Genomic DNA, 25,524 nt, shown 5'->3' with positions numbered 1-25,524 from the left:
ACGTCTTCTATTTGATAGTGTTCTCACTTTGAGATAGAGAATCGAGCGACAGACGATTCACACTGCTGAAAACTAGTATTTTTTACATCTTTTCTGTGCTGACCTGCTCTGGTCTGGGCTGGCTTCATCAACAAAATGGTAAGTCGTTCTTTTCATTCCTTTTACTCAAAAAAGATAGTAGTGCATTGGTATAAAATGCGGTAAAGCCTGTAGAATATGACATGCTCGAAACTCGAAGCGAGTGTAATTTTAGCGTACGGTCAACGTACTGTAGTCCCACCTATTAGGATGGATGTATTGTACTTTACCGATTGCAAAATAGATTTAAATTTACGACTTCGATCACGAGCACTCACTTTAACTTTAACTCTAACGTTAGAGTCTACAGTTCTAGTTAACGTTTCCGTTATTGTCTAACTCACATTATTGGTAATCCAGGACTTACAGTAAATTCACAGGAGTTTAGCTTAGGTGCCATGCCATGGACTGTGTTAACTGCGACCAGCAGCCACATACGCATAGCGTAATGGGGCTGCGGGACTGTAGCATTCAGGATCGTGACTAGGTAGTATCGCGCCCAAATATCAACTTTAAATCGAAAAATTTATTCAATTTGAAGACTTACAAGTGAAGTTGAAGTATTGACAACAGGGTTCGTGCAACGTTTGGTTCTGTCAATAGTCCCTTTCTGCTCGAATTGATGACTTATGCACTTGTCAATGTAATGACTCACCCCACTACCCCCGGACATGGGTGTGTCATTTCCTCGTTTGGTCCGTCAAATTTGTGACCCAGGTGTTCGTCATTTTACCAGCTTTGTCCGTCAAATTTTTGACCGAGGGGTGCGTCAAAATCTCATCATTGTCAGTCAAAATTTTGACCGAGGGGTGCGTCATGGTACGTCACTTGGTTATGGAAAATAACACGCATTATTTTGAACCGAGGGGTGCGTCATGGTACGTTACTTGGCTATGGAAAACTGCACGCATTTTTGCACGCTACCGGTCCCCGCGTCCCGGATGCACGTACCGCGAGTGAAATTACAGTGAGCGCTTTCCCGCGGCAAGTGAAAATCAAAGTCGGGAAGCGTTTTGGAATAAGAGGAAAAAATGCTTGCCAGAATCTGGCAAGCAAAGAATTTAAAAGCCACCCTTTCTCCTTACATTTTCCCTCCAACAAACCCATGAAATCATGCATACTCAATCTCAAACCAGGGACTGTTCAGCGATGTAACAACTTAGTTCAATCTTTCCTGTCGAAACGGCAGCAGAAGAACTGCCTGCCGCATGCCATTTTCTGCTCGCGGGATAGCCCGACCAGCTGGTTGCCAGACGCGCGCGCGACGCTGTTAGCTAGCTGTGCGAATCTCTACGTACAGCGACTAGGCTGTAGTTACGCAGTACTCGAGCGGGAATATGAATGCCGTGGCGTGGTGTGTACCTACCTGCGCTGCAGCAGTATGCATCCACCGCACTAGCAATGGCCGCGCACACACAGCGCATTCTGCACACATGTGATTGTCATGTATGGATTGCATGCACAGAATACATACTACTATACGGAATATCGTAGCAGCAGCGTGATGTACGGTGAATGACAATACGGTGCTTACATGGTAAGGGAAACTTGCCGAAACTTTTACAAATTATGTGTACGAACCAAAAGAAAATGAAATTGCTTGAATAAAACGTATGCAAAAATTGTTTCAGTATTTACGGGGGTGCGTCAAATGTACCGAGGATGTCCGTCAAAAAAGTGACCGAGGTGTGCGTCACTTTCAACGTGTTGTCCGTCAAAAAAGTGACTGTGGTGTTCGTCACTTGCAGCGTTATGTCCGTCAAAAAAGTGACTGTGGTGTCCGTCAAAAACCCCGTGTGGTCAGTCGAAAAATGACCATGACGCACCCATGTCCGGGGGTAGTGGGGTGCGTCATTACATTGACAAGTGCATTACGAGTAATTCTTATCCAGTCAATGGATTAGAAATTTGTGCGCATGCGTTGGCCGTCAATTCAGTGTGGCTCCGCCAGGTTTCTCTAGACTGAGCCACATTAAAGGGATCATATAGTTTTAGTTGAGACCTAATTTCAGGTTTCTAACATTTTTTGGTGAGATAATGAGAAACCTCTTATGAAATATGAAAGAGCATGTAATTCTATGAGGAATTCAACATTTATTTGATGAAAATTGGTTTTGAAATGGCTGAGATATCCAAAAAGAGCGATTCTAATAAAGTGTGGAACGATTGCTTTGTTTTACTTTGTTTTTGGATGTTTCAGTCATTTCAAACCCGATTTTCATCAAATAAACTTTTAACTTCTCTTAAAATGGTATACTCTGTACTATATCATAAGTGTTTTCTTGGTAGCTCGCAAAAAGTTAAGAGCCCAATTCTCATCTCCTCCAATACTGTACCACCCCTTTGAGTCATCAATTCGAACAGAAAGGGACTATTGACAGAACCAAACGTTGCACGAACCCTGTTGTCAATACTTCAACTTCACTGGTGAGTCTTCAAATTGAATAAATTTTTCGATTTAAAGTTGATATTTGGGCGCGATACTACCTAGTCACCATCCTGGATGCTACAGTCCGCAGCCCCATTACGCTATGCATATAGGGCTGGTCGCAGTAAGGACTGTGTATGATCTTACAATGTCAATGACACTTAAAATGTATTAATTAGAGGTAGAGTAAGAACCCCAATTTTCGGCCAGCCTCCAATATCCGGACACTCACCACTTATCACAAGGCAGCAAAGTCGACTGTCACAACACAAGCATATCACATCGTTTCACATACTAGCACACTCGTTCGTTCACCACAGGAAAGTGCCCGAGTCACCTCCAAAAATCCATCTAAATAAAATCCCAAATTTTGACGTTAAAAACGCAAAATCGCTGCAATTTTTCCAAAGTGCGCGCGAATTAGGTCCCGTGTGAAGAATTAGGGTTGCTGAAAAAGCGCTAAAAATTAAAAAATTACGCCGTTCTGTTGCGAGATTTTTCGCTTATCGCAAGTTCAGAGTGTGATGGTATCCTCAAAAACACAAAAGAAAAACAAAATCTCTGTATGTGCCGATGCAATGAATAAATGTACAGGGGCTGAATGCAAGTGCAGAGTCCCCAAAATTTGGACACGAACGGGCACCGCAACATCCTCGATGCGACCCTGCGCTAACAATGTATGGCGCTCGCGGATTTTTCAGCGGCCTTGTATGCGTATTGACATTGCGCGCGTGTCCGAATATTGGAGACGCTGTCCAAATTTTGGGGGAATTGACACGGTGATAATATTTGGGGTGTTTGGGAAATTTTATGATCTGTTTAACAAAATAAATATTGGGAAAAATTAGGTTGATACATTTAAAATACATTGTTATAGATATGATTTTGTAGAGTATTATTTGAGTTGAATAAATATTGCAAAAAAGCTTAAGTGTCCGAAAATTGGGGCTTTTACTCTAGGCACTCTCAGTCTCATCTCATTGGAAAATAAATCTGCACTTAAAATTGTCGAGGGGACTGTCACTGAATTTAGATATGAATTCATATCAAATGTCATGCGTGATGTTTGCTTTTTAGGATATTGTTTGGAATCCAGAAGAAAAAGAGAGAAAACTAAACTGTTCTTGAATATGTCTAAATATATGTAGATCTAGATTCTATCATATACTAATTCTGTCGCATGGGAATTCGATATCGCGATAATCGTGATAATGGCTTGCTATTGCTAAGCCAAGGCTACTAGGCGTCCGTTACACACTCTGAAATACAAATCTTCTGCTACCAGCTCGTTCACTAGCGCAGCCCTGCGAGAATCCGAGCAGCCGCAGGATGTGTCTCGTTCATGTCGCCACTGCTTTCGCTGTGCTCAACTCCGGGGGCCACAGGGCCGTGAGTTGCGTGAGCCGGCGAATTCTTTGTCCATCGCCAGTTTGCCGTGCCACTATACTAGCGCATACTAACAGTACTAGTGAATGGACCAGAATAACGCAGTCATGTGCATTTTAAATGTCGCGTTTTTCCATTTTACCCGAACTGGAGAATAATTTATCGTAAGGAAACGACAATATGAAACTGCTTTGGACACACAACAAATTCTGCCTCCAAAAGTACAACCATCATACCTCCATTCACGTAACACGTTATCGTATCATACAATATAGCTGCATAGACGCGCGCAAGGGTTTCTTCCCGCAAGCGCGAATGAAGACTGCTCACTGACTGATATCGTGTGAAAATCGTTTCTGCAAGCCCTACTTTGTGTACTCATTGCATCTATGCGCTACTCTACGCTACCGTGCCTTGGTAAAAGAAAGCTCATACAAGCATTCAAGATTGTTAAAAAACACTAGAACTTCAATTTGTTAGACACTCTCATTGATTAATTGCAATTTTTCATGGAAAACTCGCATGTGATCGATTCAAATTTAAAAATTAGCCTTGGATTTCGCTGTTGATTCTATGACATATCGGTCACATTCCCTCACAGGATGGCTGTCTTTAGAGAGCAGCAGTACTGATACAGTAGCAGATCACAGCGTACATGAGTGTGAAACCGAATCACACAAAGTGAAAAGAATATTCATACGACCAACCATCACAGAGCAACCCGCCGATAGCAAAACGATCGCACGGAATCGGGAACGATTTACGCATTGACTTTTGGGACACATCCGCGACAGCGCCATCTAGTGCCTTTGCGTGAACCTATTAGAGGTCTAGATCTAAATTAACTTGAATTTATTTCACTTGAGCCCGGGAAACCCGCTCACGAGCGAGCGAGGGGGGCTCCTGCTCATTACTAACATTAGTCATAGTAGGTTTATCCGTCCTCCTCATGAGACTCCCTGTTCACTTGTCATCCACCTCACCTGACATATATTGTAATTATATATTGAAAAATTGTCGCAAGTTCATATGGTGATTTTTTTTGTTTCACACACTAATTTACACATGTCCACTCTCCATGATGAAAAGAAGAAAAAAATTCTGCCTGTACTTTTTGACAAAAATTGAGTCTTAATCAACTGATGTGCGGCAACCCACCAACACACGAGTGCCAGTGGGTTTGGTCTATGCAGGGCTGCCGCACCTATTGGCCTAATCTGACTAAAAATTCTTTGTGTTTTTTTTTTTGAGGCTCTCGCCTCTCAACGCACAAATCAGCCCTGTGAAAATGAAATCTCACATCATTTTACAAATATTCATTAAAGAGAAAAATGAAATTAGAACTAATCTGATCTTGTGCATACAATCGTATATTCCAAATTGCTATTCCACACTGATAGAGTAGGTGGGTACTCAAATTTGTCAGCAAACTAATCACTTTCTAGGTAATATTATGGGTTCACTTTCTTCTTTTTTTTGTGAATCCCGCCATCTACCAGCCTTTGGGTGCCTTTTGTGCAAGCGTCCCGCTGCATCCAGCGCAGACAGCACGCAAACCATGCAAGCTGTGGGATTTTTCTGAGTGAGCTTGTGCATGCACGGGAGGAGCTTTCTGTACATAGCATTTTGCTAATATTGGTTTATTTGCTTAAGGACCACAATGAATTCTACAATTCTGTACATGACACTATCAATTTATATAACTATATATAATGTAAATTTATGTAAATTGTCTGGAATGCCCCTCTAAGGTCTGAGCCCTTGTCAAGACCTTTGAGATTTGTTTGAACATGTTCATGTGTTATAACCTCAAGCCATATTACCTCTTTCTCTTTTCATATTCAGGCACGGAACTCAGAAAAAGCAATGTAAGTATACGTTTTCACTCATGTGAATTCCATATCTAGTTGATATGAAGTCATTGTGAAGACTGAATTCCTCAAAAACACAAGCTGTGTGTGTGTGTTTGTTTTGTTTTTTTGTTTTTTTCATCAAGATTAATTTAGTGTTATTGTTGGGACTAACATTCTGCCATCGTGGAGAATATAGTAGGCACCACTTTCCATGACTGCTGTTAAGGTTACAGATAGAACCACAATTACTATGAGAACTTCAAAAAATTTTCAGCAAAATTTGTCATATGTGGTTCACTGGCACTGTTGAGTTATGGCATTAGAATGAGATTGATCACCTAACCATTCTTATTTGTCTCAATTTAATTAAGTGGGTATTGGATCCTTCATGAGATTGTTTTCAATGATCACTGAAAATCAGTCATGAGAGTAGAGTGTCATCATGCTAAAGCCAGTGTTATGTTACATACTCTGTTTTTATTGTGAATGTCTCCCCCCCCCCCCCCCCTTCACATTTCCTATCCATGATCCTTCTCCAAGTTGGTCATGAAAAAAATATGTGAAACTATCTTGCTGGATAGACATGTCTTTATACCAACAATGAACTCTGTGACCTAGATTCTAATGCCTCTGCCCGGCAGGGTGCCAGTGGCTTATTACCATTGTTTTTGTTGGTTGTTGTTGGTGTTGTTGTTGTTGTAACTGTATTGTAGTTATGAAACAGAAGCAAAGTGAAAAAACAAGTTTTCTGATTTTTCCTCAGGACGGCCCTTGCTCGCTTCCGAGCTGCCCAGATGGGTGATGGGAAGATGAAAGAGCGAAGGCCATACCTCGCCAGTGAGTGTGAAGACCTGCACAAGGCAGAGAAGTGGAGACGCCAAGTCATTTCTGAGATATCACGCAAGGTGGCTCAGATTCAGAATGGTGCGAAATACTTATTTCTTTTTCAGTTGCTGATGGTTGTATGTGATGAGGATTGCATGACAAGCATATTATATGGTTCATTTATAGCGATTTTACAGTCACCAAGTATTCAACGTAAGCAGATTGAGATCCTAATTCCCATTCCAGTGATATTTGTGGCATACAATGTCCAGAATTGTCCATTAGGGGTTCTAGCATGTTACGATGACATGCTAGATGCTTTATGTGGGCTTGAGAATGTGCAGACGGAATTTGGCTAGATTTTGATTAAAAGATTTCAACTCTCTTGCTTTATTCATATGTTCGAAGATAGGCCAAGATATGTCCAGCGTAGTAGGTCTACAACCATAAAGCTTCTGGGACCCTTGAGTGGACCCTGGCCATGAGGTACTTTGTGCTAGCAATGTGTACAGTGCCATCCATGTTTTCCATGCCACTTGCTAAAATTTGAAGATGTGGACCATCCTGCATGTTAGCTATGTCAATCACTTTTTTGTGCAGTAGTAATGTTAAAAAAAGGATGAAGTTTGAACACAGAGAGAGGTGGGAGGGGGGAGGGGGGGGGGGAGTGAAAGGGACAGAGACTGACTTGGCATCCTGTGTGACAAATGTATGCAAACTGTACACATTATATGGTCAGAAGTGAATGCTATGAAAAAAGAAATACACTGTGCAATCATGAGTATTACATGCATACTGTTGTGCACACAGAAAGCCTGGCATACCATCTAATGTGCTCATGTTTCATGACATGTGACTCTCATTTTCAATTTTCAGCCGGTCTTGGAGAGTTCAAAATCCGTGACTTGAACGACGAAATCAACAAGCTACTGAGAGAAAAGAGTCATTGGGAGGCAAGGATAGTGGAGCTTGGGGGACCAGACTACAGGGTATGTGTGCTATGTTAGCTTGTGACCATGCATTTCTCATCAATATGCAACTTTGATATAACTTTGTCAGATTTTCACCAGGGATGGTATTCTGAATCCTTCCTAGGAAGAAAGTTCCTCTTAAGTCAGGATTTTTTCCTAAGTGGTATTCTGAAAATCTTCCTAAATTCTTCCTAAGTGTCCTCCTAACTTTTTTCCTAAACTTGGAAGAAACTTAGGAAGATATGCAAATTTCTGACTTAGGAAGAAGTTGGTATTCTAGAATGCACTTAGGAAAGAATTTTAGGAAGATATCTAGGAAAGCCCCGCCCCTTTCCTAAGTAAGTTGTTAAGATATAGCAAACTGCAAACTTTGATAGGTGCTTGTCATTCATTGTGTGCAATATTGTACTTTGATGCGCGAAATGGGCATGAGAAAGGGGACATGCCACGCACACGTGTATTTAGCCCTACGTCGTAATGATATGTGATTGTCATTGGTTGGTTCCTTATGATACGGCATTTCGTATTGGCTTAAGAAAGGACGTAGGCAGGAATAAGGATGGCCTACTGTATACGCTATAATTTTGGCGTACATAAATTTTCGCGAATTGCCGCTGTCACACATTTTCGCGAGTGGTTAAATTCGCGATTGGGGGACCAGAGAAAATATGAAGTGGCAAAGAAAGTGTGAATTTTCAACTTACTAGCAATTAAGAATGATACTAGTTATACACTGCATGAAAAAAACTTACCAAACTCTGCGAACTAGTAAGTTAGAATTCAACATTTTTGAAGTGGTTAAGTCCATCGCGCTAGATTTCTGACGAGTGGTCCCCTTGCGATAATGGATTGGCTCTCTACAGTATGCGTAAGTAGACGTGGATGTGCGTAAACAAGCTTAGCCAGTATGGTCTGTTCGGTAAGCCGTGACATGGTATACTAGTACTGAAATGTTCGTATCATCAAGGCAAGGGATTCATTTTGGAAGGTAATATTTTCGCGTGTTGTTAATTTCGCGAATAGCTCCCGACTCGCGAAATTCGCGAAAATAAAACCCACGCGAAATATATAGCGTATACAGTAATTTGCATTAAGAAATTCCTAGGAAGAAATTTCAGAATACCAATTCTGTCTTTCCTAGGCACTTTCTAACTTTCTGACTTAGGAAGAAACTTAGGAAGATTTTCAGAATACCACCCCAGGTTAGTATTATGGATGCCCCAGCATATCAATATGAGGCAATAGAAATGATGAATCATTGTTATCAAAGGTTGGTAAGGATTGAGTCTGAAATCAAACAAAGTGAATGTACCAGGTAAAGCATTGTTGATATGAATGCACAGTGTACGATACCTTTTATTTGTCATAACCTGCATTTTTTGCTTGTACCCTGGTAGATAAATCTGTTATTGATCCCGTTTAGAAAATGTTTCAGCAATGTATTGTCTTTGCATAATGACTATCAATGACTGACATGAAGAAAATTTGTGAATTAATTCATAGCCACAAGAAAGTGAAAAGGCTTCAGATACAAATATGTCATGATGTAACATTAATTAAACATGTGGACCACATACTGTATTGGGGGGAAAATATATCACTACATAGCATGTTGCATTGAAAAAATCTGTGTTTTGCTACTTGTACTCATGTATGATAATTGCTTTCGACATGATAAATACTGTTACTGGATCACAGTACACAACTACTGAGTAACGCATTTTTGTCAATCAGTTGCAATGAAAACATCTCGATGGAAGAGGTTCATGAATTTGAATAACATGTTTTTGTTCGTGTATAATGCAAATGTACCACACGCAATGACAGAAACATTTTCATGATAAAATTGATAATTAAGTTTCATGACATATTGTGGTAAGAATCTGTGTTGTTGCTTGGCAGATGAATTTGATGCTCACCGTACATATTGCTTGTCATTGTGTATTTGTGTTTGCAGAAAGTGGGCCCAAAAATGCTTGACCAAGAAGGCAAAGAAGTGCCTGGAAACAGAGGCTACAAGTACTTTGGTGCAGCCAAAGATCTGCCCGGAGTGAGAGAACTATTTGAACAAGAGCGTAAGGATCCTTTGTCTGCTGCTAGCAGGTTTATGTTATGTCATGTTCTATGTTTTTGGTGGTTTATTTTTTCTTTTTCATACTGCAATTAAGTTTTGATAGGGATGCTCTGTGAAAGGATGTATTGATGGCTTTGAAATAATGTGATTACAACTGCATCTATAAGTAGACATAGAGTATTGTTTTGTATTTATAAAGCCTTATACTGCAGAGATATTTCAATTTTTCCTCACTCCCCTAAGAAGTGTGGAACATTTTCAATTGATTATCGTTTGATGTGAGCAGGACTTTGCTTGATTGATGAAAAATCCCTTTTGCATTACTACTGCAATAATCTGTCAGAAATCTGTCTTTGCCAGTCAGTTGCTACATGACTAGCGTGATAATGCAGTGATAAACTCCAAACACAAAAGCACTGGAAAATGAACATCCACTTCCAAATCCTGTTCATCACTCAATTAGTTGTTCACCAAATCACTGAAAAGGTTATTTGAAACAGTCTGGATTTCTGTTATTCTGAATCTTTTTTTTTTAAGAGTGCACTCAACGGGCTTTTGATAATGAAGCATTAGTATCTGTGGTGTCCTAATTGTTACTGTGAATTTTGATAAATTATGGTGGTCAAATGACATGAATTGTTTGGACTACTGTAAAAGTGGAAATTTTCGCAGTGTTGCAATTTTTGCATATTTCGCGCAACCAGAAACTAGCACGAAAATAAAAGCATGAGAATATCTTTGCTTTCTATATGTTCCAGTTGATGTCTTGATCCCGCAGAATTAAAAACACGCAAAACTCTTCTTACCCGGCAGAGCATGATAAATTGGTTGCGCAAAAATATCCACTTTTACAGTACTTTGATGATAATGCTGTGTCTTGTTCTGGCCCACAGCCCCTCCTCCACCGAGGAAGACGAGGGCGGAGATGATGAAGCTGATAGATGCAGATTACTATGGTTACAGGGATGAAGATGATGGAGTGCTCGTGCCACTGGAGATGGAACATGAAAAAGAATGTTAGTATACCTACATGTGTCAATTTATCATTAGACGTTTTGGAAGGCTCCCCCAGTCCTGCCACCTCTTTGCAAAGAATGTTTTGACAATATTTCTTTGTATGTTTGTTTGTTTGTTTTTGTGGGTTTTTGGCTGAAGAAATTGTGCACCAAACTTGTTAACAATCATGAGAAAGTGATTTCAAAATGAGAAGATATTGCAAGAGAAATGAAAATTAAAGCCAAGGTACAAATATACTGGAAATAGATTGTTTAAATTAAGATATGATCTAGCGTGAAAGTATCTGGATTTTTTAAGTTAAGTTGAATATGTAATGAACGTAACTTACTTGCAACCTCTTTTTCAAAAAAGAACCAACAAATATTTAAATTATTGTATTAACATTTGTCATGGGAAAAGATACAGTTTGTGTCTATGTGTGCGGCCGTTTGTTATGTTGTGATATATGGTTTTGAGAAGAAAGAGTTAAAGCACAATTGCATGTGAATAATCTTGTTATTGTTATTACTGTAAAATTTAGAATTGATTTAAGCTGGTTAGATGATAATACAAATCCAAGAAATGCACTTTGGTAAAACTCAAGTTGCAGTGTGAGTTGCAGTGTCCGCATAAACAGATGCTTTACTCATTTGAAGAAACTGTTCATCACTCTTGACTATATAAATTGGTTAGACTTATCAGGTGTGCCAGTAAGGAAAAATAATGTGGTTTTGTTCAGAGAAACATTTAGCCAGCTTTGAAAAAGACAATGATATAGTTCATTTTAAGCTTCTGCTTTTCATTTGCCTTGTTGCGATATACCAATAGATATTTGTTGTGAGTGCATAGTCTCAAAGTAATGATATGAAAGGATTAATATGGATGGCCTCCACGCTACTGACTGATAACATATTCATTTACAGGAACTTCAGATCCAGATTTCAAATTATTCTGGTTTATTACTTTTAAACATTAAATCCAGGGGGGAACTTTGCTGCATAAATTACGGATATATCATCACCAAAATTGGCACCTCTTCATCTTCCTGCCCCTGTTAGATTGGAGAGAGATTAAATAAAAATTGTAACATTCATTACATCTGCACAAAATTTGCCTATTTGAGAGAGAAATATGTAGTTTAATTATCTGACGTGCATTGCCACATTGGAAATGAGTTTCATAATTATTTAGCATTTAAGAGGCTTTTTTTTTTCAATTCTTCTACTAATAAAACAGAAACAAAACGAAATATTTAAGCAATAAAAAGCTAAAATGAAAGATAATGTCTTAGTCTACCTTATGGAATACTAATGATGAATAGTAAAAAAAGGGGGATAATAAAGGTTATGATAGCAGTGGCAAAAATTAATAATAGTAATAATAATAATGATAATGATAATGATGATGGTGATGATGATGAGAATGAAAATAATAGTAATAATAATAATAATGATAATAATAATAATAATAATAATAATAATAATAATAATAATAATGATGATAATAATAATAATAATAATAATAATAATAATAATAATAATAATAATAGCAATAATAATAATATAAAATGATATGGAGATCTGGGTTAAAGGGGATGGCTAGTAACCGATCAGTGGGAATCAGTGGGAATGCTGAGGGATGATTGTTCCAATCCTTGTGGGATTCATTTAAGAGTACATTATATATCTACTGTTGTGTGAAAATTTTTTGCTTCAGAACGGTCTCATATTCAAGTAATGTGCAGATTAATGCCCCGTCACTGACCAGGGACGCTTACCTGGAAGCATTAAACTGCACATTACTTGAATATGAGACCATTCTGAAGCAAATAATTTTCACACAACAATAGATATATAATGTACTCTTAAATGAATCCCACAAGGATTGGAACCATCATCCTCCAGCATTCCCACTGATTCCCACTGATCAGTTACTAGCCATCCCCTTTAACTATATGTGTAATAGGGACAAAAGCTTTTACCTGGACTCTTGTTCTTTCATAGTGATTGCAGCAGCCGTGAGTGAGTGGACTAGCAAGAAGGAGGCAGGTCTACTGGAGGGTGTGTCTGAGGAGAATGAGAAGGAGGAGGAGAACATATATGCTGTGAAGGCAGACTCAGGGGTAAGCTGTGTCCTCACTTCCAGCCAGCTGGGGTGAAACATTTACATTCTAAAGGATGTGCCATTCTTCGGGATGTATATCGTCTTTTCTCATGCAGTAGATACTGTTTCATAAACGGTGCTTGGTACTGAATGCAACATACCACATTGTGTGCATGACATATGCACAGTTTGTCCCAATGCAGATTCATGTAAAGCTGAAATATAGTTCTATGGAGAGCTCAAAATTCATACCTGCTTCCACCATTTGGAATTTACTTTTGTACAATATGTCAAAATGTTCTACTTAGAAACTTGTCTCTCTGATGCAATTTGCCAGGATAATGAGTTTTTTTTTTTTTTTTTTAAGAGTATTAAGAGGTAAAGAGTGTGAAATGATAAAAGTTGATGTACCTGACTTTCGTAATCACAAAGTTATGTCACTCATTTCTTTTAGTTGTGTCTCCAAAAATCAACATTTTCTGCAGTTTTTTGGAAACTCTGTTTTGCCTTTAAGCATAGAAGCTTAAGGTCGAATTGAAAAGGAATTACTGGAGGCCTAATCATGCATTGGGATTAAAAGTGGTGCGTAACAAAGAATGAACCATTTGTCACAGTAAGTGTAAAGTGTTTTCGTGATACTGCTTCCCTGTGCAGGAATCAATGATTGGTTTTTACTGACTCTACCAAACTCGGGTAGCAAGATGAGTTATTTTAGAGATATTCAGACTTAATCTCCACAGGCCCTCTCATTAGGGCTTGCCTCTTGCTAGTGGCTTGATTCTGTCTCCCATGACAACCGTCAGCTTGCATCTCTTCCAGTTACTACAGTGAGAGGGCCGTTGGCAGAGGTTAGGTCCAAGAGGAATTGATGACTGTTAAGCAAGATATTTTCGCGCCGTGGAATTTTTGCAAATTGCAGCTGACGACTGTTTTCGCTGCATAAAATTTTCGCAAATTGGCACTGGCATTCAATGCATATAGCGTAGACAAGAACTTTCGCGTGCATTTTAATTTTGCCAATCTTGGCTCTCACACAATTTTTGAAAGAAAGAATGCATGCAAACATCCCTAGTTTTACAGTATGGCAGATATCTGCACTGACCTGAACTCTTTCGTATGCTTTGTTTTTTGTTTTGCTTTTGTGTTTTATAAATAGTCAGAAGACGAGGAAGATGAAGAGATGGCAATGGAGACAATAGACGGCCAGCCAAGATACGTTGCACACGTCCCAGTGCCTTCACAGAAAGAGGTGAGAAGGGTTTGAGAATGGAAAGAAATCACTCTTGGACTGCGAATTTAACAACACGCGAAAATGCTGCTATATGCGCCAGGTTAATACACGTGTAGTACACTTACGATAGCCAAGGTTTTCACTCGCGAAAACAACATCTCGCGAAAATGTCCGAGACCTCCTTATTCGCGAAAATATCTGTACGCGAAAATGACAGCTTATACAGTAGTTGTCATCAGCTCTTTTCCTCCGCAACATTTACATTCCCTTATGCCAGACCACTTGGCATGTTGAAATTTAAATTTCAGCTGCATTTATTTTACTCAAGAGAGAGAGAGAATCACATTTCAGAACGCGTTTTGAGTGGCATTTACAAGCGTGGTTTGAAATGGGATTCTTGGTGTGCTGCATTTATCTAACATCATATAGTGGTGATGCGAGCGTTGTCGCTTGGGAGCTGCTTTGCGCCGTTCAACCAGGGAAGTAGAGGTCAAGCATTTATGTAACATCACATAGTTTGTGGTGATTCAAGTGTTGTCATTTGGGAGCTGCTTTGCGCCGTTCAACCAGGGAAGTAGAGGTCAAACTGAGGCACGCTTTTTTGCACTGACAGCATATACAGTGTACTGGAAGTTGACCTTAGCAGCTTAGAGAAATGCATTTCAAAACAGCAATTCATTTGTCTACTGGTAGAAAGGCAATCGTGGTCTCAAATGCATTTCAAATTGCCTTTTGAATGCCATTTCAAATCAACTTTTCTAAGTGCGTTTGAAAACATGGTTAAATGTCTCAAACACGTTTAGGATCTTGATTCTGCCTCAGAAAATTTTTCGATAAATGCACCCTTTGACTCAGATGTCTGTGTAATGTCTCTATATTCATAATAGGATACCATATTTCATGGAAGGTATAAGACTGTGGAGAAAAGGATACCACCTGGTATCAATTAGATCATGCTTCACATGCTGTCGAAGAAGGCATTATTCTTTTACAAAGAAATTTCGAAAATGCTTACCATGTAAATACAAATGTACTATACTTTCTATATACTATTCTTTCTTCCTGTTTTTTGCATTTTGCTATTTTTAGATTAAGCAGGGGCTTAAAGGTGAAATTATTCTTCTTTTGTAGCGTAAGAAGGCCATTTAGAGAATATTGGTTTTTATACCCCCACCAAACGAAGTTTGAAGGGGGTATATAGGAATCAGCGGACGGTCGGGCAGTCGGTAGGGCGGGCGGTCGGGCGGGCGGTTGGTCGGGCGGGCGGTCGGGCGGGCGGTCGGTCCGTTGCAAATCTTGCGTCGCGAACTACTTCCTCAGTTTTCAACCGATTCCCATAAAACTTGGCACAGATGTGTGCCTTGGGTTGTAGATGTGCAAGACGTATTTTTTGACAGTACCCAAAAGTACGTTGCCATGGTAACGGCATATTATGGGCAAAAATGGGTACAAATCTTGCGTCGCGAACTCCTCCCACAGTTTTTGATTAATTTTTATGAAATTAGGTACAGATGTTCATCTGAATATGTTAATGTGCAAGACACAAATTTACGCAGTGGCAAAAAGTGCGTTGCCATGGTAACGGCATGTTATTGGTAAAATATAGGGCAAAATGCTTCATGGCAAAACTGCTTCATCAGTGTTCTTCCAATTCTCATGGAATTCATATTGAATGTTTGTCTTAGGATATAGGTCAGCATGACACATTTCTTGACAGTGACAAAAAGTATGTTGCCATGGTAACAGCTCACATATTATGAGCCAAAATGATGGAAAATTTTGTGTTGCAAACTACTTCCTCAGTTTTTGCCCAATTTCCATGAAACTTGGTACAGATGTGTGCCTTTGGTTGTAGATGTGCAAGACGCATTTTTCGACAGTACCCGAAAGTACGTTGCCATGGTAATGGCATATTAATGGCAGAAGATCAAGGAAAGATCTTGCGGATTTAACTACTTCCTCAGTTTTTTGACCAAAGCTTATGAAATGTTGTTTTGACCAAAGCTTATGAAATGTTGTTTGGCGGGGGTATAACCAGTCGCTGTAGCGACATTTCTAGTTTTTTTAAACAACTATATTGCTTTCACAACAATGGAAGACAAAAATCACAATAGAATGGTGTAGCCCAAAGGACAGAGCAATAAGCTGCCATGACAATCCTTGCACACAAGATTGGTCTCATTAACATATTGGTAGCTATTTTTGGCAGAAACACACTCTGTTAATCAACGAGATCGAGTATTGTTTGGTTTCATGCAAGGCAAGGTCCTCATTCTCCTAGCTTATCCAGAACTGCTAATTCTCCTTTGCTAAGCCAGGGGACTGTGGTAAAATGTGTCTTAATCTTAACAAAAACCTCCTTTAATCCCCTTCCCTTTACCTGTTGGGCTCCTTGCTCATGACCTCCAACCCTCCCCTTTTGTTTTCTTTGTTCTGTGTCCCGAGCCCCCCTCTGACTGTTCTTGTTGTGTGTAGTCCTTATATGTGATTGCTTTCCCTGCCTATTTGTCGTTTTGCCTCTGACGAATATTCCGCTAGGATTGAAAGCTCAGGCCCTTTTTTACTCCAATCTTGACAAAAGTGACAAACCATGTGATTATGATTTTCTTTTGTGTGTGTTTCTTCTTTCCAGATATTGAGTTATATTAGATGGGATGATTTTTCACTATCATTATAAAATTACTTCAGCTTAGGTATGCTTCTGGTATATAATGTCAAGTAATGGAAGGACTGTTGATTCGCTAATTCAGAGGTTACAAAGGCTTATGATGTTCTGGAATAAACAGAGCATTGCCAAAACACAGCCTCTGCAAAGATATGTGGCTTCAGACACCACTGGGTTACCTGAAGATTGCCCCTTAACCTTAGCCATAACATCAAAAGTCTTTCACACAGAGATCTTCCCAACTGTTTTGTCCAATTGTTGAACCTGCCATCCCAAAGTCTGAAGTTCCTTTTTACTTTGACCAAACCAAAAGTCAGTTTCGACCAAACTGTTTCACATATTGCTTTTCTGACAGCTAATACATGAACAATCTCTAGTGGCATTTCTAGGAAAAATGGAATGGCTCTTTCAGAGAGGCTTTTACTTCTGTATTAAGATGTGTGTCTTTTTGTTTCTTTTCTGGTTGAAAGGTGCTGTACACCTTAAAATCATCTCTGAATTGAGGACACATTAATGGATAGTTAAAATTTTATATCAATCAGCCCTTTCATGAAGGCATGTGATGTTTTAAACATGAGTAGTCTTTGAAAGGCAGCTATAAACCAGTTCGTCATAACAGCTATGTTCAGACGAGGGCAGTTTTGGTCGGAGTAACTTCGGAGGAAGGGTCGGAGGAAGCTTGGTCGCAGTAACTGTGGAGAAAGGTCGAAGTAGTGCCCGTCTGAACAATGTCATGGTAACTTCCTCCGGTCGGAGGAACTTACCATGACCTCTTCCTCTGACCAAGATACTCCTGAGAAAACTCAGGAGTATCTCGCTACCACAACTAGCGGTCAGAGTAAATTGCCCGTGTGGACAAGCCCTCAGAGTATCTCTGAACTTACATGCCTTACGACCTAGGTAAAACTTCCGGGGTCAAATCGCAATGTTGACATTTTGCGAGTACACGTGCGCATGTAGTGCAATTCTAACCTAGTCGATCGCGACGAAGCGCTCAGAAATTTCCATCAACAAGAATGGAGAAGACAAATGCCGCTGGTAAAAAACAATCGTATGGTCGACGTGCGCGGCGCTACCATTTCCGGAAGTTACACCGACCCTCCACGGTGATCCCTGCGAAGGCTGTGGTAAATTGATCGGAGTTTCTTCCCACGACCGTTGTGTGGACACAGGGTCGTGGTAAGATAAGCATAAATTTGAATTTTAATAGCTGCGCCATAGAAAATTTTACTCCGACTAGAAATACGTCTGAACATGGCATAGCTCATGTGCACATTTCTGAAAATAACCTTGTTTTTTTTCCCTTAGTTGGTTAGGCACTTCATTCATTTTCAGAGCAACATACTGTGTAAGCTTGTGCGATGTAACAATGCATGGGATTCATGTTCAAACAAAGAATGAACCACGTGACCAAAACGGCCCATCAGTCAACACCTGGGGAGGGAAACATCCATTTCATTTAATGATATGCATTGAATACATTAACCCTGTTTTTCTATTATCATTACCAAGTTAATATGTTGCTGTCAGGTGGGTATGCTGGCAAGCATCATTTACAAAGATTACCTGAATGATCATTACATCACAAATGCTTATCTCGGTGAATTTAAAATCCAGCGAGCCTGCTATGGCAAGTGACCTTTTTCTGCTCATGCAGGAAGTAGAACCATAAACTGACTTATCATTAATTTCCTTTCTCCTCTTCTTTCTTTTACATTACTTCTAGGTGGAGGAGGCCCTCTTGAGGCGGAAAAAGATGGAGCTTCTGGAGAAGTATGCCAGTGAGACATTGCAGCAGCAGGGTAACGAGGCAAAGACACTAATGGGACTCTGAGACGTGTGGATGGGGCCCATGGATCCGCAGACTGGGCACCCACAGGCCCATGAACTTTATTGAAACAAAGATGAACGGCGGTGGTATGATAAGGTTTCGTGCCAACCTCGGCATGTGATCGGTGTGAAATTTTGCATCCTCTTCGCTGCATCAGCATGCTTGATAGGTGTGAGACTTATGCCAAAGTTTCCGCTGCTCACAAGCAGACCGGATTCGGCATGACCTTGAATCTGGACGAGGAGTGACATTCCATGTTTCTCTGCATCTCCGTGAGAAGGAAGCGGATGATTGCTGCACAGATGGATCTTTCATTGCCTTTACTGGACTATGACGTTGAAGAGCAGAGAAACCCGTCATCTTCCTGCCAAAAACAAACAAACAAACAGAAGCTCACACTAACCAATACCAAATAAGATCTACGTACTGATGAAAAGTCATAAGTGCCTTGCCTACCTACAACCTTTTGGCTCCCATACTGCATGCAGCCACCTCATGTCTGAAAGTTTACACAGAATAGCTCATTGGTTTCACCATATGACGTTTTTTGTGTTGGTTTTTTTAGGTTTCATCTGAGGTACTGTATGCTGTATATTTAGATTTTTATGTCTCGGCCACGAAGTGTCATCAGAGCATTATGTTTTCGGGTTATCTGTCCTTCTGTCCGTAATCAATTTTGTGGACAGCATAATTTGAGGTATCCTATTGAAACTTTGCATTTCATATGTATGTATGTATGTATGTAAGAGTGGACGAAGTTGTGCCCATCAACCTCTGGATGCACATGCTCAGGTCAGAGGGCAGTGGTCACGTTCAAATTCTTAAAATGTCACTATTTCTCCCATATCTATGCAATGCCTAAAGGTATTTTCTCGAAACTTAGTGCATACATGTATTACCAGATAAAGGTTCTCTGAGAAAAGTTGTTTGATAATTTTTCTCTTGGGAATTTGGGCTCATGAGGTCAAAGTTTCAGGGTCAAAGGTGAGGATGAAAATGCTAAAATTCTACTGTTTAATGCTGAAATTACACCTTTTCTTTATACCTTAGAGATTACTCAATGCATAAACTTAATCAAACAAGGTATCACATGCAGTACTGCACCATGATCCTGTAGGGAAAGATTTTAGCGGTGGAGTCAAAGGTCAAGTGAAAATTTTAAAATGTCACAATGTTTTGAAAATAAAGTATTGTCAATGAAATGGACGTTCCCAGTTAGTGTTGATTTGAAGAATTGTGGGCCATGGCGTGAAAGGGCAAGGGTCAAAGGTGGAGTGAAAATGTTTAAATTCCCAGATACTCGCTTTCTTTCAACAATTTAGCTATCCATCGAAATGAAAACTAGTTCAAGGAAAGTAAACACTCAACACATTTGTGACAATCATGTCATTTCATTTTTTGCCAGTTATGTGAAACTGTCGTCTCACATTGTCAAGACATACTCTAGACCTAGTGGGAGAACCATGCAATATGGCGGCATACCAGAGGCATACCAGTCACTTAGCAGCTTTTCTAGTGAGATGTTTCTTTTCGCAAATTTTGCGAGTCGGGTGCTAGCAACAAATTTAGCAACACAAAAAATTATTCACTCTGACCTTGACATGAAGGCAAAGTGCACACATAAATGTGTCTCTTCATACTGTAACTGTACTCTATGCTCACAAATTTAAACATGCGTGAAATTGTTGGGAAGTCCCTATTGTGAAAAATTAGATGTGCTGAATATATGGCATATAGACAATGTTGTATCTGACTCTCTGGAAAGGTTTAATATCAATTTTTTAAACCCTGGGATCACTGAATTGAGCCACTCTTAAAGGGAATCATCAACTTGACAGTGAAGCCGTGCACTTGGATGATGAGTAGTGCACATTGACTATGACCATGAAAAAATCCAGATTGTCACAGTATTACTAGGTAGCACGTTGTTCTTTTATACTTTGATAGTGTGATGCCAGGTTGTTCAATACGTAATTAAACATGTTTTGATTGATAACAGTGACACTTGGTTGTATCTCTTTGCAACAAAGGCTCCAGCTGAAATATCTGTTTTCTTGAAAAAAAATATGAAATGATCTAAAGCTGAATGCCCACTGTGCGACCTGAGCCTGCAAGCTGGTGCGAGCTGTATGGGGTGCCAATTGTGGCATGGCCTATTTCGTTACGAAATCAGTCATTTTGTAACAAAATTTTGTCATTTCGTTACATTTCATTGACACTCGGTGCCCCATACAGCTCGCATCAGCTGGCACCAGCTCGCAGGCTCAGATCGCACAGTGGGCATTCGGCTTAGGAGATGTTACAGCATTGGCACATGTTTGTAATCAGTTGACTTCCTGCCATTACATTCATGGTCATCAAAATAAATGCAGATTGGTTTGAAAGCTTGTGCATTTTATTGTTGATGGAAGGTGAGATATATATATCTTTGTTAATCTGTCACTTTTTTTTCTCCAACTCAAAACATCAACACTTAGGATGCTGGAGGCATTGAGTGGTGTAAACTTACAAGTGTTTGAATTGAACAAAATATGGTATGCTGAGGCCCTATTAGGTATGATTTTTGCTGACAAGTGCTAGGATACCCAAGATTTGTAACAATTTACCCCTCCAGTGTTTTAAAGGGCATTTTTTTTTCTAATCAACTTGAGCCTTAAAAGAGGATGAACGCTGTTATTTATGACTTTGTCTTGATAAGCGATCATATATCGGTATCAAACATTCATTTTTTTTTCCTTCAAGGATATGTATGCTAGTGGATGTTGAGGTGGGTCAAAAAGCAAACGACAGAAATACCCAAGCCACAATTTTGTAATCCCTTAGAATCCGTTTTCACTGCACACTGTAATTAGACTGAGAAGTAAGGTTCTCTATCCTACAGGACACTGCTCCTGGGAACAAAGTACAGGTGTGTTTTACATCGTTTGGTTTCCAAGTGTCTGAAAACACATTAATGGGATGACAATAGTTCCTGTTTGGCAATAATGAAACTGCCGAATGTTTGTTCAGTGGGGGTACATCAAAGGTGTGTGATGTAATTTAGATAACATGCACACTCCTTGATGAGATAGAAATGAAGCAAAGGTACACATCACATACTTGAAGGTATGTACCGTGAGGACGTGCATTCGTGGCAGGTCGTTGCGCTGCAGACTGGGGGGGGGGGGAATTAGAGATGTGAAGGTAGATCTGTCTAGCAGAGATATGCCAACAGTTGCGGGCAAAGTTCAGGTTGACACAACTCCCACTAATGGGGCACGCATGCTGGCATGTATGCAACTACACTGCTCCCATTTGACACCCTAGGATTGGTTTCACTGTCCCTCTGTTCCATTCAGATGGCTTTATTTGTGCAGTTATCAGTTACACGTTTCCATATCTGCATTAGCAAAGTCAATGACCTTGCCCTCAATATTATCAAGTTGTAATAATATGTGCTTTGCATTATCTACTTCCCACTTCACATGTCTACCCATCTGTTTGTGTTTACTATATGAAATATCGACATAGACATGTGAAACTCTCAGTTTATCCAGTGAAGTTAATTATGACATCATAATACTATAGAACAAGATCACATTTCATTTTTTTTTTCTGACAATTAGTTCCCAAATTTGATCGACAGGGACAGTAACAGACTTTTGGAAATTGCTTTGTTCTGCGCATGACTTTGTTGTAATGAGTTCCTTCTCAGAGTATTTGTACCAAACCTACGTCTTTTAGTTCTGTGAGGAGGTTTGTTTGTTTGTTTGTTTATTTGTTTGTTTGTTTGTTTGTTTGTTTTGGTATTATCAAATTACAACAGTTTAACTGTCATGTGATCAGAATCCAGCATTTTATGGACTTGTTCTTCTTTTGAAACCTGTCATCTTTATGAAAAAGAGGCTCTTTTCAAAAGTGCACATGGTGGAGTGCAAACTGAAAACATGATATATTTATGGCATGAAATTTTCACGAATTGGAGCTGACAGCCTCTTTTCAGCATGAAATTTTCATGAATTGCCACTGGCATTCAACATATAGTTCAGACAAGAACTTTCATGTGCATTTTAATTTCGCGAATCTGAACTCGCACAAAATTAAAGTGCAGGCGAACATTCCTCGTTTTACAGTATACAGTAATGGTTCTTCAGCATAGTGCTCAGGATTGCTTGTCAAGTGTGGAGAGTTACTACTTGTATTGTGCAGTGGTTACGAGAAGCCTGTTTGATTAAACAGGATGGAATATCACCAGGGAATTACAATGATGATGTTTGTAATAAAAAATATGAATGATTTATGTTTTCTTTGACAGCAGTGATTGTAAATAGATATTTCTGTACAAAAATGGATGTCAGTATTTGAGTCTCTTTCACGCTTACTGTAACTTGGTTTTGTGTGTGTATGTGTGCACAAGTGTGTGTGTGCGTGTGTGTGTGTGTATGTGTGTGTGTGTGTGTGTGTGTGTGTGTGTGTGTGTGTGTGTGTGTGTCTGCATGAGTATCCCTTTCAAATTGTATATGCAGACCAGCACATAGATATGCACTGGTGTTTCCTTTGTTGGAAAGCCTCTGTATGATATAACAAACTTTGATTGCTATTAGTCTTTACAGATTATGCAAACAATGTGATAGTGGAAATGTGTGCATGCAATCATCAGATTTCTGCTGAATTACAGAAAGAGATGCAGTAAATAGCTTTAGCCCAGGAGAGTGCCAAAATGAGTATTTAAAAACAATGTAAAGCAGAAGAATGAAAAGAAAAAGCAAAAAAAGAAGAAGAACAAAGAGAGAGAGAGTGTGTGAGTGAAAGAGAAGAGGAAATATATATATACATTTACCATCCCTCAGTTCTCAGATGAATTTAATCACCACAGGGGAAATGGATTCTTTGTAAGAAGAAGTTTTGTGTTACACCCTTTGCAGTATGGGTTTGAAACTATAAACTAGAGGGCAAATAGCCATCCTGAGTTGAAGCAAAAGGTTATATATTTGAAACAAAGATGTCTTAAAACATCCATTATTTTTGCTTTTCGTCACAGTGTCTCTCTCCAAACTTTCACTCAGGCTGGTAGCCCTGCAGTGTTAACACATAGCTGTAATATGACTTGAGGTTCCTACAATTTAAAGAAACCAAAAACTAAATAATAAAAGTGGATTGAGTGAGAGCAGCAATATTAGTAGAACAATTCTGTGAAAGTTTAAGGAAAATAGGATGATCAATCAAAAGTTAAAAATTTTTAAAGTTTCAGTACCACTGCTGGATAATGAGACCAGCGCAGTACATGACTTCATTATGGACAACAATTAACAGAAAATGTAAGGAGTATTCCATGAATGTTATTTTCCATGGAAAGTAAATGTTCCATCGGCTTTATTGTTTCTGACATACATGCCAATTTAACAGTAATGTCTTTCCTCCTGTTTTCTCAAAGAGTAAGTAAAGTTCATATTACTAGAAGAGTGAAAATATGTTTAATTCTATTTCTATTTCTTTTTAATTGTTGTCCATAATGACATCATGAACTGTATATCAGTCTCCTTATCCAATAATGATAGTACTGAAAATTTAGAAATTCATAGCTTTGAATTGCTAGTCCCATTTTCCGCAAACAGTCACATTTATATTCTACTAATATTGCTGCTTTCACTCAATCCACATTTATGTCTGGGTTTCAATTTCATTTATTGCAGGGGTCGTGGAGTTTCTTTAGTTTTTAATTTTTATATATATATATTTTTTTTTTTGGGGGGGGGGGGGGGGGGCTGTGGGCCAATTTGGGGGGGGGGGGGGGGCAGGTCTGTGATGCCAGTCACCTGCCAAAAGAAGGAAGTTGACCTTTATTGACGTTGCATGTGTAAGTCTCCTCAAATAACTGTAGAAAGTGGTATTTGGTATCACAGTAGGATGCATTAAATCTAAGGTTGATTATGCTATTAATAGCATCCTTCCTGTGTAACAATACAAACAATCGAGTACCTCTTTCCAGTGATACCTGCTCTTGTTGTTCAAGAAAAAGAAGTAGTTTAGCGCAAGAAAAAAAAGTGTACATTGACAGTCATGAAATCACGTCATTTTCCGTTTTTTTGGAAGGAAAAAAAAACAATCGAGAAAACGTCGGGTACACTTTATGAAGGGCAATAAAAATAAACGCCACGTGACGTCACCATGACATGCAAATAATACGGAGGCTCGACTATCATGTGATTGAAAAGACGTTGCCTGATTGGTCACACCCACATCTTTTATGATAATTATGGCCTGACTCTCGCTTGCGAGGTCACGAGTCGCCACATGCTACGAAACGATTGGCTAGTCTTGTGATGAGCCCTCATAGAGTCTGATAGTCGAACTGGTCGTACATCCGCCGCGGCGCGCCGGTGCGCTGGAGCTGTCGAAGCTCTTCTTACGAACGCTCCAAAGGATGAATGTGTAGACTAACAACATCAGTGTCGTGATGCAATAGCAATACCCGGTACGCGGTACAATACACAGAAACGCTCCGCCGGTTCCTTTGCTCAACGCTTATGCCCATGCAGTGTGCGTGCTTGTCTTCCACACACACAACACAGTCTACACGACAGATTCCTCGCGCCCCATGAATGTTCACTCGCCATTGGAAACACATCGATTGTCCGGTTCCCCAACTGATGATGAGCAGACAATCGCCGGTTTCTTTTCGTTCCTCCAGTTTCTTCGCATTATGAACATCTGACGACACCTTCACTTCCACTTAATCTCACGTTGTCGTTGATTACATTCGAAATATCGAGGAATTGCTAACTTTGTCCTCGAACTGATTTTTTGAGGATGGGTTCATTGGGCCGTTTGACTACACGGACACTGTTTTCGGCCCAAATACGTGGAACTTTGAAAGAAATCAAGAGCCGTCACAGGATTGCAAGGAGGGCAATTTCTCATCATCAATCACAAGTTGATGAAGTGAGTGATATTTGTGTCTAACAATCTTTGGCTAGTCATATTATTAATAATATGTCACGATTGTAAGACTCCATTTTACAATTTTTAGTCATGCATATTTGACGTCTTGACATGAGTATTGAGAATTTACCATCATCAGATCGTTGAGATTTACCATAAGTC

The 25,524-nt window shown here is 39.5% G+C and overlaps 1 protein-coding gene across 1 annotated transcript; it reads left to right on the top strand.

Annotated features, from left to right (window-relative positions):
• Positions 1-46: 46 nt before the first annotated feature.
• On the top strand, positions 47-18,741 carry LOC139732543 (pre-mRNA-splicing factor ISY1 homolog). The gene is made up of 9 exons (XM_071643397.1): positions 47-138; positions 5,738-5,760; positions 6,509-6,669; positions 7,447-7,559; positions 9,499-9,616; positions 10,509-10,631; positions 12,615-12,733; positions 13,871-13,963; positions 18,337-18,741. Exons 1-9 carry the CDS (start codon positions 136-138, stop codon positions 18,442-18,444), a joined length of 861 nt encoding a protein of 286 aa, XP_071499498.1. The 5' UTR covers positions 47-135; the 3' UTR covers positions 18,445-18,741.
• Positions 18,742-25,524: the final 6,783 nt, after the last annotated feature.

This window comes from Diadema antillarum, unplaced genomic scaffold, assembly GCF_040938485.1.
Source record: "Diadema antillarum isolate AM-2024a unplaced genomic scaffold, OU_Dant_1.0 seq00000432_RagTag, whole genome shotgun sequence".
Classification (NCBI taxonomy): Eukaryota; Metazoa; Echinodermata; class Echinoidea; order Diadematoida; family Diadematidae; genus Diadema; species Diadema antillarum.
Note: the sequence above shows the minus strand (reverse complement) of the source record. Positions and strands in the feature narration are given on the sequence as shown.

Bases quoted from the DNA above. Each gene is read 5' to 3' on its own strand.
- LOC139732543 (XM_071643397.1), top strand. The intron at 5,761-6,508 runs GTAAGTATACGT...ATTTTTCCTCAG, and splicing joins CGGAACTCAGAAAAAGCAAT to GACGGCCCTTGCTCGCTTCC. The intron at 10,632-12,614 runs GTTAGTATACCT...GTTCTTTCATAG, and splicing joins GATGGAACATGAAAAAGAAT to TGATTGCAGCAGCCGTGAGT.